At 39.6% G+C, this 14,154-nt stretch overlaps 1 protein-coding gene across 7 annotated transcripts in view; it reads right to left on the reverse strand.

Moving 5' to 3' along the window:
• Positions 1–462: 462 nt before the first annotated feature.
• Positions 463–14,154, reverse strand: part of pbrm1 (polybromo 1) — a 65,305-nt gene continuing 51,613 nt past the window's right edge. For 6 of the 7 annotated variants that reach the window (XM_061922717.1, XM_061922716.1, XM_061922719.1 and 3 more), the window contains 6 exons: positions 10,712–10,895; positions 7,821–8,019; positions 7,528–7,729; positions 7,308–7,460; positions 1,095–1,337; positions 463–1,018 (listed from right to left, as the gene is read on the reverse strand). In XM_061922717.1, the coding sequence (XP_061778701.1) occupies positions 855–1,018; positions 1,095–1,337; positions 7,308–7,460; positions 7,528–7,729; positions 7,821–8,019; positions 10,712–10,895 (1,145 nt within the window). In that variant the 3' untranslated portion in view covers positions 463–854. The remainder of the gene's footprint in view (positions 1,019–1,094; positions 1,338–7,307; positions 7,461–7,527; positions 7,730–7,820; positions 8,020–10,711; positions 10,896–14,154) is intronic. The other variant, XM_061922718.1, reaches the window with a different exon arrangement.

A 14,154-nucleotide genomic window follows, 5' to 3' on the forward strand; every position in this document is an offset into this window, starting at 1 on the left:
TTCTGAATAAAATGTTCTCTATTATGAGAGCCCTTTAGACACGAAATAACCTCCTTTCGTCTTCTTTACACACTTTTACTCCAATGTAATAATGTTTCCTGAGGCTGAGCCAATCAGTGGCCACGATACTGAACGTGATGATTGGTTGGGTCTTATCTAGTGGCCAAAACTACTGTAGTATATATATTTGTAGTTAATTATGTCACATTTATTCATATTCAGTGTTTAATTTAGAGCAAATATGCTTTAAGAAAATCTGTGGTATGGTGAAAACTCTATTTGAAGCGCTATGTGAGAGGTTTGGCCTATTTTTTTATTCAGATTTTCTAGCGTCTATGGCGGCCTGTGCGAGACCCCCCTTGAGTCCTTTGTATAGATTTCTGTTCTATGTTTGACACTTCATGTTAGCAGTATTAAAGGGGCCCCTATCCCGCCTGTAGATGGCGACAAAAGAGCGCTGAGCACAAATAAATACAAATTTCTTTTCCCTTCTCATCCTTGTGCCGCCCTGGGAATAATCCCCACAGCGTTTGCCAATGTTGCCCATGCAGTAGTGCAAACACAACTGTGACCTGTGTACAAAACACTTCATTTTTTTTTACCAGCAACATTCTTTTTAATACACTTGAATGTAAATATGAAATAAATGCAACACAGAAGGCATTGATCACACACGTAATAGTTGTCACAATATTGCACTTGGAACAGCATATCTGAAATGTTAAATGAAACATCGCACCTGTAAACATACACACACAGTTTTTAAAGGAACATAAAGTAGTCACTTTTAGTGAGCATAAGCCCGTACTTGTCTCACAGGTGCGGGACCAGAGGCTCGGATTTGTATGAGCATGCTACAGGTTGTGTGCGTAACGAATGTTCAGCGTGTCTTGTAACATCAAGTCGCGCAGGCGCCAAAGTGCGTGGGCCATCGTCTTGTGGGCTCCTTTGCTCTTCAGCCAGTGGGATGGTAGTCTACCTTCCTGCTCTTTCGTCAGGCGCACGTCTTGTTTTTTAGCTGAAAGTGCAAGTGTGCATTCTGGTTATTGTGATCTAAATTGTTCCAGGATTCCAAAAAAATGTAAAAGATTAACCTGAAAGTGTTTGTTCCCACTTGCTGACCGTGGACGACTCAGCGGTGAGGCCCTCAATGTAGCTGAGGTACGCCTCAGAGTGGAGGAGCCTCTGGGACTTGGCTGGGGGGGACACAAACAACGGAGAGGACGGCTGCTGGGGCGCCGGCTGTCCTGACTGGCCTTGTCCCGTGTATGGAGGGGAAGCCTGCTGCCCAGGACCTACCACGCTCACCATGCTTCCACCCGCCACACCGTTAATGCCTGAGGATATTCAAAATAAGTACAACATCACACACAAAACATTAAAACTTGTTGCTGAATTTCTGGTAAAGTTTTGAAATGTCCCCTATCATGCAAAGGCGACTCGTCGTTGATGCTGGAACAGCAATATGTGTTCCTAAAACCTGTTTATGAGCACCAAACGTGTGAAAAATATATTAGCCATACAGTATATTAGCTAGCGTTTGTGTCCTCCTGTTCCACTGCTTAATGTTATAAATGATAAATGGGTTGTACTTGTATAGCGCTTTTTTACCTTCAAGGTACTCAAAGCGCTTTGACACTACTTCCACATTTACTCATTCACACACTGATGGAGGGAGCTGCCATGCAAGGCGCTAACCAGCACCCATCAGGAGCAAGGGTGAAGTGTCTTGCTCAGGACACAAAGGACGTGACGAGGTTGGTACTAGGTGGGGATTGAACCAATTGCAAGAAGTTTATGGATTTCAACATCTACGGTCCATAATATCATCAAACGGTTCAGAGAATCTGGAGAAATCACTCCACATAAGCGGCATGGACGGAAACCAACAGTGAATGACCGTGACATTCGATCCCTCAGACGGTACTGTATCAAAAACCTATATTTCATTCTCTAAAGGATATCACCACATGGGCTCAGGAACACTTCAGAAAACCACTGTCACTAAAAACAGTTTGTCACTACATCTGTGAGTGCAAGTTAAAGCTCTACTATGCAAAGCGAAAGCCATCTATCAACAACATCCAGAAACGCCGCAAGCTTCTCTGGGCCCGAGATCATCTAAAATGGACTGATGCAAAGTGGAAAAGTGTTCTGTGGTCTGACGAGTCCACGTTTCAAATTGTTTTTGGAAATATTCGACATCGTGTCATCCGGACCAAAGGGGAGGCGAACCATCCAGACTGTTATCGACACAAAGTTCAGAAACCAGCATCTGTGATGGTATGGGGGTGCATTAGTGCCCAAGGAATGGGTAACTTACACATTTGTGAAGGCACCATTAATGCTGAAAGGTACAGACAGGTTTTGGAACAACATATGCTGCCATCTAAGCGCCGTCTTTTTCATGGATGCCCCTGCTTATTTCATCAAGACAATGCCAAGTCACATTCAGCACGTGTTACAACAGCGTGGCTTCGTAAAACAAGAGTGCGGGTACTTTCCTGGCCCGCCTGCAGTCCAGACCTGTCTCCCATCGAAAATGTGTGGCGCAATATGAAGCCTAAAATACTACAGCGGAGACCCCGGACTGTTGAACGACTGAAGCTCTACATAAAACAAGAATGGGAAAGAATTCCACTTTCAAAGCTTCAAACGTTTATTAAGTGTTGTTAAAAGAAAAGGTGATGTAACACAGTGGTGAACATGCCCTTTCCCAACTACTTTGGCACGTGTTGCAGCCATGAAATTCTAAGTTATTATTTGCAAAAAAAAAAAAAAGGTTATGAGTTTGAACATCAAAAATGTTTTTCTTTGTAGTGCATTCAATTGAATATGGATTGAAAATGATTTGCAAATCATTGTATTCTGTTTATATTTACATCTAACAATTTCCCAACTCATATGGAAACGGGGTTTGTACTTTAGAATAATACGACTCAAGTAAAATTAAAGAGTAGTCATCAAAGTAATTACTTAAGAGTAAGTAATCCCTGAAATAACACCGTATTTTTCAGACTATAAGGCGCACCTAAAATCCTTTAATTTTCTCAAAAATCGAAAGTGCACCTTAGAACCCGGTGCGCCTAATGTACGGCATGATTCTGGTTGTGGTTACCAACCTTGGAGCTATTTTATTTGGTACACAGTGTAATAAGTGTGAGCAGTAGATGGCAGTCACACATACAAGAGAGATCAGTAAACGACACCATAACTTTAAATCTTCCATTGAGAATATAGAATATTACACACGGCATTCGAAAATCTGTCAAAATGTTTTAGTCTGACTTTGGTAAACTATGAAGCCGCACTGCTTGATGGATTGTCGGCACATTAAACATACCAGTATTATTATGGTGTGTGTGTACAAGGACCGCAAAATGGCCCCTTTTTGCAGACATTACCTGGCGTTTTGTTTCGCAATATAATGCAAAACCATGTTTTCTTACCTGCTGATCTGTATTTGGGATCTGCATAAGTATTGAAAATGTGCGCGCATCTGCTATTGTAGTCCGTGGCGATCACATAGTCCATAAGCTTCTTCTTTTTCACATGTACGTAACATTCATCTTCCGTTGTTGCCTTTTCTAATATAAAGTAGCGTAAAGTTCTTACATATATTCGTCAGCAGACTAGCTATCAAAGCGCTAAAAACGGTCGTGAGTTTACATTATTCACCCAAGGAACTTTAGCTATTAGAGGGTTCCGGTCGGACGGTTTTTCACAAGACACATTTCCAGCGTTGATGTTGCACTAGTGAGCCACGGATGAGGAGATTCTGAATGTCATTAAAACAGTTAGCTCCATCTTTTGACACTTCTTCCACGCTACACCGCTACAACAGAGATGACGGGGAGAAGACGTTGCCGAAGGTGAGTCACGTAAATATGACCGCCCACAAAACGGCGAATCCTGAAGCGACTGTCAGAAAGCGACTTGAAGATGATCTGTAAAACATTATCTATGCAACATTTTGACCAAAGATCCACCATTACATTTTATGTAGACCACAAGATAGTGTTTTAAAATTAGGAAAAAAAATAAAATATGACTGCGATGAGGTGGCGACATGTCCAGGGTGTACCCTGCCTTCCGCTCAATTGTAGCTGAGATAGGCTCCAGCGCCTCCTGCGACCCCAAAGGGAATAAGCGGTAGAAAATGAATGGATGGATGACTCCTTTAATGCGCCCTATAATCCTAATATATTTATGTAACATACCAATGTATGTTACATTAAAATTACTCTGACAAGTACATGTTTTTCAAAATGTTACAAAAGTGAATTTAACTGAGTAAATGTGCATTACTACCCACCCCTGGATATATGACATCTATCATGTTGGACAAGTGCAGAGTTGCAGTGTCTATGTCAAAAGTGGATAAAGTAACACTTTGTAAAAAGAAAGCAGGCTTTGCTACACATCTTAAAATTTAAGTATTACCAATCATCCATCAGTTAACAACAGACAATGGAGCTAAAAGTTTGATCTTTTTAATTTTATTTTTTTAGCTAAAAGGCTAACCTAGCATGACATCGCTATTAAAATGTGAGTGTAATGTTAGCACTTTAGCTCATACATATAGCTATGCCAGTGTCACTAATGTTGATGTCCTCTTGTCCTACTCCTTAACGTTATGTTGCTGTAAGTTATATACGGCATCTTATGTTGGAAAAGTGCAGAGTAACAGTGTACCTGTTTACAAAGTAACCTTTGTAAACAGAAAACAGGTTTGGCTACACATCTTTAAATTTAGTTGACCAACTATGAGTCAACAACAGACATCAAAGTTGAAAGTTTGATCATTTTGATTTTCATTTTGTTATATTGTTATATATATATATATATATATATATATATATATATATATATATATATATATATATATATATATTAAAAATAATATATTATAATAATATTATATATCAACATATATTATATACTGTATATATAATATGTACAGTAAATATTACATATATGTTATATTGTATATTGCTGTTTTCGCCCTCTTTTTGTGTCCTTGAGTGCATTATCCTTTCCAACCTTTGTAACTGAGCTACTGTGTGGAACAATTTCCCTTGTGGATCTTTAAAGTTTGTTTGAGTCTAAGTCAAAGTATGTGATATACAGTATATATGGCGTCTATGTGCACAATAGCGCTTGTTGGTAAAAGGCATGGACAAACACACACTGCAAAAACTGAAATCTAAGTAAGATTAAATATCTCAAATAAGGGTGATATTTGCTTATTTTCTGTCTGATAAGATCATTCTTCTCATTAAGCAGATTTTATGTTAGAGTGTTTTACTTGTTTTAAGGGTTTTGGTCCTAAATCATCTCAGTAAGATATTACAGCTTGTTGCTGAGATGTTATGACCTATATTGAGTAAAACATGCTTGAAACTAGAATATCAACTGTTGCAAAGCTGAGTCGTCAACACTCCCAAGTATAAAACTACTTTTTTAAAGTAAAACATTTTTACTTCTAGCATGAAAAAAAATCATGATGCTGAGCGCATATGTCAAGATAATGGCACTAGCATTTACTTAAATTAAGAATATTTTTCAACATATCGAGCAAAAAGGTCTCTTTTTTTTCTACCAAGAAAAGTGCATTTATTAGTAAGAATATATTTATTCTATGGTATTTTTGGGTTCATTGAGGCTAGGTAATTATACTTGTTTTGGAAAGTCTTTGACAAACCAAATTTTCTTCTTCTATTGGCAGATAATTTTGCTTAGTTTAAATAAAATACCCCTAATTTTTATATATTTTTTTTCTTGTTTTTGAACACTGACTTTTTGCAGTGCAGCTCATTAGGATTGAAGCTACAAACACACAAAACGGTGTGTTCCCTATAGCAGTGGTTCTCATCCTTTTTTCAGTGAATATTTTTTTAAATTCAAGTACCCCCTAATCAGAGCAAAGCATTTTTGGTTGGAAAAAAAGAGATAATGAAGTAAAATACAGCACTATGTCATCAGTTTCTGATTTATTAAATTGCATAACAGTGCAAAATATTGCTCATTTGTAGTGGTCTTTCTTGAACTATTTGGAAAAAAAGATTTGAAAATAACAAAAAACTTGTTAAAAAATAAACAAGTGATTCAATTATAAATAAAAATTTCTACACATAGAAATAATCATCAACTTAAAGTGCTCTCTTTGGGAATTGTAATAAAGATCCATCTGGATTCATGAATTTAATTCTAAACATTTCTTCACAAAAAATAAATCTTTAACATCAATATTCATGGAACATGTCCACAAAAAATCTAGCAATACTAAATATTGCATTGTTGCATTTCTTTTTACATTCATATTTTGTTGAATTATTATTCAATAAATATATTTATAAAGGATTTTTGAATTGTTGCTATTTTTAGAATGTTTAAAAAAAAATCTCACGTACCCCTTGGCATACCTTTAAGTACCCCCAGGGGTACGCGTACTCCCATTTCAGAACCACTGCCCTATAGGACTTACGAAAACAATTTCACACCGTCTAAAGTCCAGCATCAAGGCCAGATTGTGGGCAACAGACTTCATCCGTCCATTTTCTACCGTTTGTCCCTTTCGGGGTCGCTGGAGCATATCTCAGCTGTATTCAGGCAGAAGGCAGCGTACACCCTGGACAAGTTGCCACCTCATCACAGGGCCAACACAGAAAGACTGACAACATTCACACTCGCCACCTCACACTAGGACTGATTTATTGTTGCCAATCAACATATCCCCAGGTGCATTTCTTTCGATGTGGGAGTAAGCCGGAGTACCCGGAGGGAACCCACCCAGTCACGGGGAGATCATGCAAACTCCACACAGAAAGACCCCGGGCCCAGGATCGAACCAAGGACCTTTGTATTGTGTGGCACAGGCACTAACCCCTGTGCCACACACTTCCACTACACAATTGTACAGAATCTGCCACTTATAAAACAGGACCTTTAAGAGGTTTTCTTCTCATAGGATAATGACACATGCTACATTGCAGCCTATTGGTACAGGTATCCCCTACAGCAAGTCAGATTGGTAGACAGGAAGCAGGTGTGTGTTTAAGGTGGAGTGTGGCGATAGCGGCACTCCTACTTAAACGTGGCATTTCAGGGAGTCGCACAGCGAGGGTTTTGGCGGATTTAAAGGCTTCCCCGTGTGATGTGGTGACGGTAGCACTAACACAACACATTGATTATATCAGCACAGGGAAGTTGAATCACAAATATGCTGTTATGATGACATGAGAGTAAATCAAACAGGGAAGCCCACTAGTTGACACTGGGGTCCATCTGCAACTCTGAGGGGTTACCTGACACAGGCGTCATGCTGGTATTAAGCATCCCCATAGGGGTTGGAGGAGGCACCACCCCGATTAGCGCCCCTACTGGGGTACCTGCTCTAGGGGACGTCTGATAGTGAGTCCTGTCACGCTCCTGCTGCTCAGCCACCTTCGCCGCTCGCTCTGTGCCACATCAAAAACAAATTCAGTTTGACATTCTTGTTTTAACCTTACTTTTTTCCCCCCTCACCTTCGTACTCGGCTTTTTTAGAACCCTCCAGGTTCCTCCACTCTGTGCCGACGAGGCGGCTCAGCTCGCCGAAGGAAAAGTCCGGGTGCCGGGCTTTAATGACGGCTCGCATCTCGCTGCTGAACAGGATGTAGCCACTCATGTTGATTTTCCGCTTGGAGCCCTCCTTCTTGGAAAGGCCCTTTAGAGACTTGGCTGTGGACTGTGCACACACAGGAGATTGGATGGCAAAAATGCTACGAGCAACACAGTCATCTCTTCTTCTCCAACACGTTTCGTTCAACATGACGGACCTGAGGCGGCGTGTAGGTCATAAGGTCCATGTCGCCGCACATGGAGGAATGCATCCGAGGCAGAGAAAGGTCCAGCTCGCTGTCGTCATCGCCAAGCTCCTCCAGCTCCTCGTCTGTCATGTCAGCAAACTTAGCCTCCAGTTCTTCAATTTTCCTGTCCAGCAGAGGCGATGGCTCCTTTTGAGGAATGATGAGCTTTCTGTGTAAGGAAAATACAGACGCTTAAAAACCATAGCCTAGAAAGGAACAGTAATTATTGTCATGTCAATAGCCATAAAGAACACAGGGGGGCTATGACTGGAGAGAGACAGTTACTCCTGAAATAAGAGATCTAATAACTTTAATAATGGTTTGGAGTGCATGAGAAAGTCTCTTTCACCACCTGGTCATTTATCAACAAATATATTGCTCAACAGCACAACGTTATTGTAAAAGCACAATGCAAAAACTGAAATCTAAGTAAGATTAAATAGCTCAAATAAGGGTGATGTTTGCTTATTTTCTGTCTTATAAGATCAGTCTTCTCACTAAGCAGATTTTATGTTAGACTGTTATACTTGTTTTAAGTGTATTGATCCTAAATGAGCTCAGTAAGATATTACAGCTTGTTGCTGAGATTTTATGACCTATATTGAGTAAAACATGCTTAAAACTAGAATATCAAATGTTGCAAAGCTGTGCCATTAACACAAGTATAAAACTACTTTTTTAAAGTAATAATTTCTTACTTAATGCATGAAAAAAAAATCATGCCGAGCGCATATCATTATGTCAAGATAATGGCACTAGTATTTACTTAATTTCAGACCATTTTTCAACATATTGAGCAAAAAGATCTATTTTTTTCTACCAAGAAAAGTGCACTTGTTATTAGTAGGAATATACTTATTTCAAGGTATTTTTTGATTCATTGAGGTTAGCTAATTTTACTTGTTTTGGAAAGTCTTGACAAGCCGAATTTTCTTGTTCTATTGGCAGATAATTTTGCTTAGTTCAAATAAAATACCCCTCATTTTTGTATTTTTTTCTTGTTTTTGAACACTGACTTTTTGCAGTGCAGTAAGGAGCAAACCGCTCAGTCAGCATTAATCGCTGATAAGTACACAACAGTAGGACAAAAACTTTTAAAAAGGGCTTGCAGAGCTAGACAAAGCTGTGTTTGTGTGGAATTAATCAAAACTACATCAGGATGTTGCCTACACCCACAACTGTTAACCACCAGGCGCTAATTAAAGACTAGCGCGGTCATTTATTTTGTAAAAAGGGGCCACTAGTGTAAACCTCACTTCCTGATGCCTTGGCTCGGTTGGTAGAGCGGCCGTGCCTGAAACTTGAGGGTTCCAGGTTTGTTCCCCGCTTCTGCCATCCAAGTCCCTGCTGTTGTGTCCTTGAGCAAGACACTTTACCCACCTGCTCCCAGTGCCACCCGCACTGGTTTAAATGTGGAATAAAGATGTAGATAATGGGTTTCACTATGTAAAGCGCTTTGAGTCTCTTGAAAAAAGCGGTATATAAATATAATTCACTTCACTTCCTTCAGAGCGGGGCTGGACAAAGAACTGACTGCACAACAGAACATTCCTCCAGAAGGTCTTATCTTTGTCCATGTGATGTTAGATGAAACAACAATTGAGCTGTTTGGCCACAATACCCAGCAATATGTTTGGAGGAGAAAAGGTGAGGCCTTTAATTCCAGGAACAACAAGCCTACCGTCAAGCACGGTGGTGGTAGAATTATGGTCTAGGCTTGTTTTGCTGCCAATGGAACTGGTGCTTTAAATGGGACAATGAAAAAGGAGGATTACCTCCAAATTCTTCAGGACAACCTAAAATCATCAGCCCGGAGGTTGGGTCTCAGGCGCACTTGGTTGTTCCAACAGGACAATGAACCCAAACACACATCAAAAGTAATAAAGGAATGGCAAAATCAGGCTAGAATTAAGGTCTTAGAATGGCCTTCTTAAACGTGTGGACAATGCTGATGAAACTAGTCCATTTAAGAATACCAAAACATTTAGCTGAACTGCACTAATTTTGTCAAGAGGAGTGGTCAAAAATTCAACTAGAAGCTTGCCAGAAGCTTGTGGATGGCTACCAAAAGCGCCTTATTGCAGTGAAACTTTCCAAGGGACAAGTAACCAAATATTAACATTGCTGTATGTATACTTTTGACCCAGCAGATTTGGTCACATTTTCAGTAGAACCATAATAAATTAATAAAATAACCAAACTTCATGAATGTGTGTGCTCCAATCACTCTATCACAAAAAATAAGAGTTGTCAAAAAATTATTGGAAACTCAAGACAGCCATGACATTATATTATATATACAAACCGGCCTATGGCCAATTTTTTTTTAACCCAATGCGGCCCCCGAGTCAAAAAGTTTGGGGACCTTTGCTGTACGGTATGTCATATCTATCACAGTACAGTATATGTCTTGTTTTATTTGTATTATGTCCACTATATCAGTGTAAACGTGACTTTAACAGTGTTATTTCCAGTCTAAAGGGCCCTAAAATTATTAATTAACATATTTAGTTTTACGCATTTACTTTGAAAATGTTTTATAGGTAAGAATTCCTACTTTACAGAAATTAACTTATGCTTAAACGTGGACGGCTGTTAACGTCTTTCATCATTCTTCCTTAGTGAGTAATTGTTATACATGTTCAGGGGACACTCCTGATGAGAGTAGATGAAAACTGGGCCGAAGTCACAAAAGAAGAAAAGACACACTATATTGGAGATTATTAAGTACGATCTGTATTGCTGTAACGAGATATTATCATTATCATCAGCCATTTATCCTATCGTGAGGTAGGCTGAGATTCCCAGCCGTAGTTTGTGAAACATAAAAAAATCAATCAGATGTATACAAGTTCCCTTACCTAAAATAGTAGATTTCATCTTCCACCACCTTTGCGGACGACGAAATGCGCTTGAGGCCTTTATATCGCTTCATTTGCTTCTCACTTTCGATGTAGCGACTCTCACACAGCAGAACATTCTCTTCAGGCACTTCGGTCGGCCGACAAGACAAGTACTCTTTGAAGGATGACACCACACACTTCCCTGGGAGACAACAAACATGTGTAAACATTCCACCAGGACAGGAGTTTTCTTATCAGTCCAGGTAGAGAAAACAATCTCAAGCAAAAGGTCGTAAACATCATGTTGTCAATTTTTAGTATATTGAGTTGATGCACCCTTGTAGTTGATTCACGATAGCTTGTCCTGCCAGGATTTTAAACCTTGACTGAAATGGTTTGAAGGAACATTTATTAGAAGCTGTCGGTACTCGTCTCTGCCCTCTCACTTGTTTCTCTTCTTTCACTGTAGATCTCACTCGATTTTCCGTTTAATTCTCTCCTCTTCTCTTTCGTCTCTCTCTGTATTTAGAATCGCAATGGAATGTAAATATTTGATTGGCTGAATATTATCATGTGACATTGAAGTTGGTCAGTGGATTTTCTGTTCTGATAAACCAGTTCATTAAACGTCTATCTATCAATGCGGCGTCACAATGAAAGCGCCCTTTCAAAAACTCAAAATGCTTAAAGAATATATTGGCTACACTACGGCGTCCTGATCCGATATTGACTTTGGTCTGGTGCGGCATACATCTAAAATCTCTAATTTAAACACTTTGATAAAAGCAGTCATGCTGAGTGTTTACTTGTGCAAAGTTGGACAGTCAGTTAAGATCTAAATGTCCTTTTATGAGCACACAAGGTCAGGGTTTTCTCTTAAGGGGTTTTCCCCTTAATGTAACTAAATGAGAAAACAAATTAAAGTAACATAATGTACCTTAGCCCCCAGCAGAAGTCACAAAAAATTCTGACGCTATTTTTAACTTGTACTGCCAATCAAACAGCACAATTCCAACAAGTGTTACCTCCTGTGCAAACACTTTAGTGTCTGTGCTTCCCCGGACCCACAACAACACTTCCTCATTATTTGCCAATATGCTTAAAGGCAAGTGTGTTTAAAAACATATCGCACAGAGACCAACCCACGATGTATCGAGTATATTCGATATATCGCCCAGCACTAGTCTCAAGTGAATGGAACAACAATGGGCCTCAGGATCTTGTTATCGCTGTGCATTCAAAATGCCATCATTAAAATGCACTTGCTTTTGTTGTCCATAACATACGCCTGCCCATACCATAAACCCACCCCCACCATCATCCACTCGTTTCACAAAGATGACATCATCAAACCGCTCTCCTTCACGACTGCTCTGAACAGTGAAAACTGCGATTCATCCGTGAAGCCAACACCTCTCCAACGTGCTAGACGAACTGCAGTCAGGACGAGCATGCAGATGAGCTTCCCTGAGACGGTGTCTCATAGTTTGTGCAGAAATTATTTTGTTATGGAAACCAATTGTTGCAGCAGCTGTCCGGGTCATGGAGGTGCACCTGCTGGATGTGAAGGTCCTGAGCTGGTGCGGTTACACGTGGTTTGTGGTTGTGAGGCCGGTTGGAATTACTGCCAAATTCTCTGAAACGCCTTTAGTGACGGCTTACTGTAGAGAAATTACATTCAATTCACGGGCAACAGCTCTTGCGGACATTCCTGCAGTCAGCATGCCGACTGCATGCTCCCTCAAAACTTGCGACATCTATGGCATTGGACTGTGTGATAAACTACACATTTCAGAGTGGCCTTTTATTGTGGGCAGCTTAAGGCACACATAGTACACATAATCATGCTGTTTAACCAGCATCTTGATATTCCACACTTGTGAGGTGGAATGGATTAGTTTGGCTACAAAGAAGTGCTCACTAACAGATTTGTGAACAATATTTGAGAGGATTAGGTCTTTTGTGTATATAGTAAAAGTTTTAGATCTTTGAGTTCAACTCATGAAAAATGGGAGAAAAACAAAAGTGGTGCATTTTATTTTTGTTTAGGCGTATATAGCCTATTATGTGTGCACTACTAACTAGTGACTCACCGAAAACGTGGTCATCAAAAAAAGGTTTTGTTTAGCAAATGCAACACTGCCTAAACCGGATGTAACAAGACGCACGCCATGATTGTCGGGAACCATGCCCATAACCAAGCCCCCAGCACCACAGGTATTTTGGCAGTCTTGGGGAAACCCTGAAGGGTGGTCTTTTTTCGATTTTAGTCAAGTCATTTACAAAAGGTAAGAATCTTAGGCCATAGGAGCTAGCAGCTACACAACAGCGAAGCACAATCAAATTCTGAATCGAATCGAACTGGGAGTTGTTGTAGGATTATCATCCCCACTGGAAAACCAGTTACTATCGAAATGTCCTCCATTAAACACACATTTTTTTGTAGTTTTGTCAAGTCAAGGTAAACATGGTAGGCTTTAGGCTACTTGGAAACAGCAGCTACACAACAGCTGAGCACACAAAAACACACAAGCTAGACATACAGTACATGCCAAAAGTTTGGACACACCTCCTCATTCAATGTGTTTTCTTTATTTTCATTTTATTGTAGACTGTCACTGAAGGCATCAAAACTATGAATGAACACATGTTGAGTTATGTAATTAACAAAAAAAGGTGAAATAACTGAGAACATGTTTTAAATTCTTGTTTCTTCAAAATAGCCACCCTTTGCTCTGATTACTGCTTTGCACAGTCTTCATTCTTCAAGCACACCTGTGAAGTAAAAACCATAGTAAAAACCATTTCAGGTGACTACCTCTTGTAGCTCACGGAGAGAATTTCAAAAAAGTAATCAGAGCAAAGGGAAGCTACAAACCCCGTTTCCATATGAGTTGGGAAATTGTGTTAGATGTAAATATAAACAGAATACAATGATATGCAAATCATTTTCAACTCATATTCAGTTGAATATGCTACAAAGACAACATATTTGATGTTAAAACTGATAAACATTTTTTTTTTTTTGCAAATAATCATTAACTTTAGAATTTGATGCCAGCAACACGTGACAAAGAAGTTGGGAAAGGTGGCAATAAATACTGATAAAGTTGAGGAATGCTCATCAAACACTTATATGGAACATCCCACAGGTTTGCAGGCTCATTGGGAACAGGTGGATGCCATGATTGGGTATAAAAACAGCTTCCATGAAATTTTAAGCAATTCACAAACAAGGATGGGGTGAGGGTCACCAATTTGTAAGCAAATTGTCGAACAGTTTTAGAACAACATTTCTCAACGAGCTATTGCAAGGAATTTAGGGATTTTACCATCTACGGTCCGTAAAATCATCAAAAAGTTCAGAGAATCTGGAGAAATCACTGCACGTAAGCGATGATATTACGGACCTTTAAACACTCAGGCGAAACTGCATCAAAAACCAACACCAGTGTGTAAAG

The sequence above is a fragment of the Nerophis ophidion genome, linkage group LG16 (genome assembly GCF_033978795.1).
Source record: "Nerophis ophidion isolate RoL-2023_Sa linkage group LG16, RoL_Noph_v1.0, whole genome shotgun sequence".
NCBI lineage: Eukaryota > Metazoa > Chordata > Actinopteri > Syngnathiformes > Syngnathidae > Nerophis > Nerophis ophidion.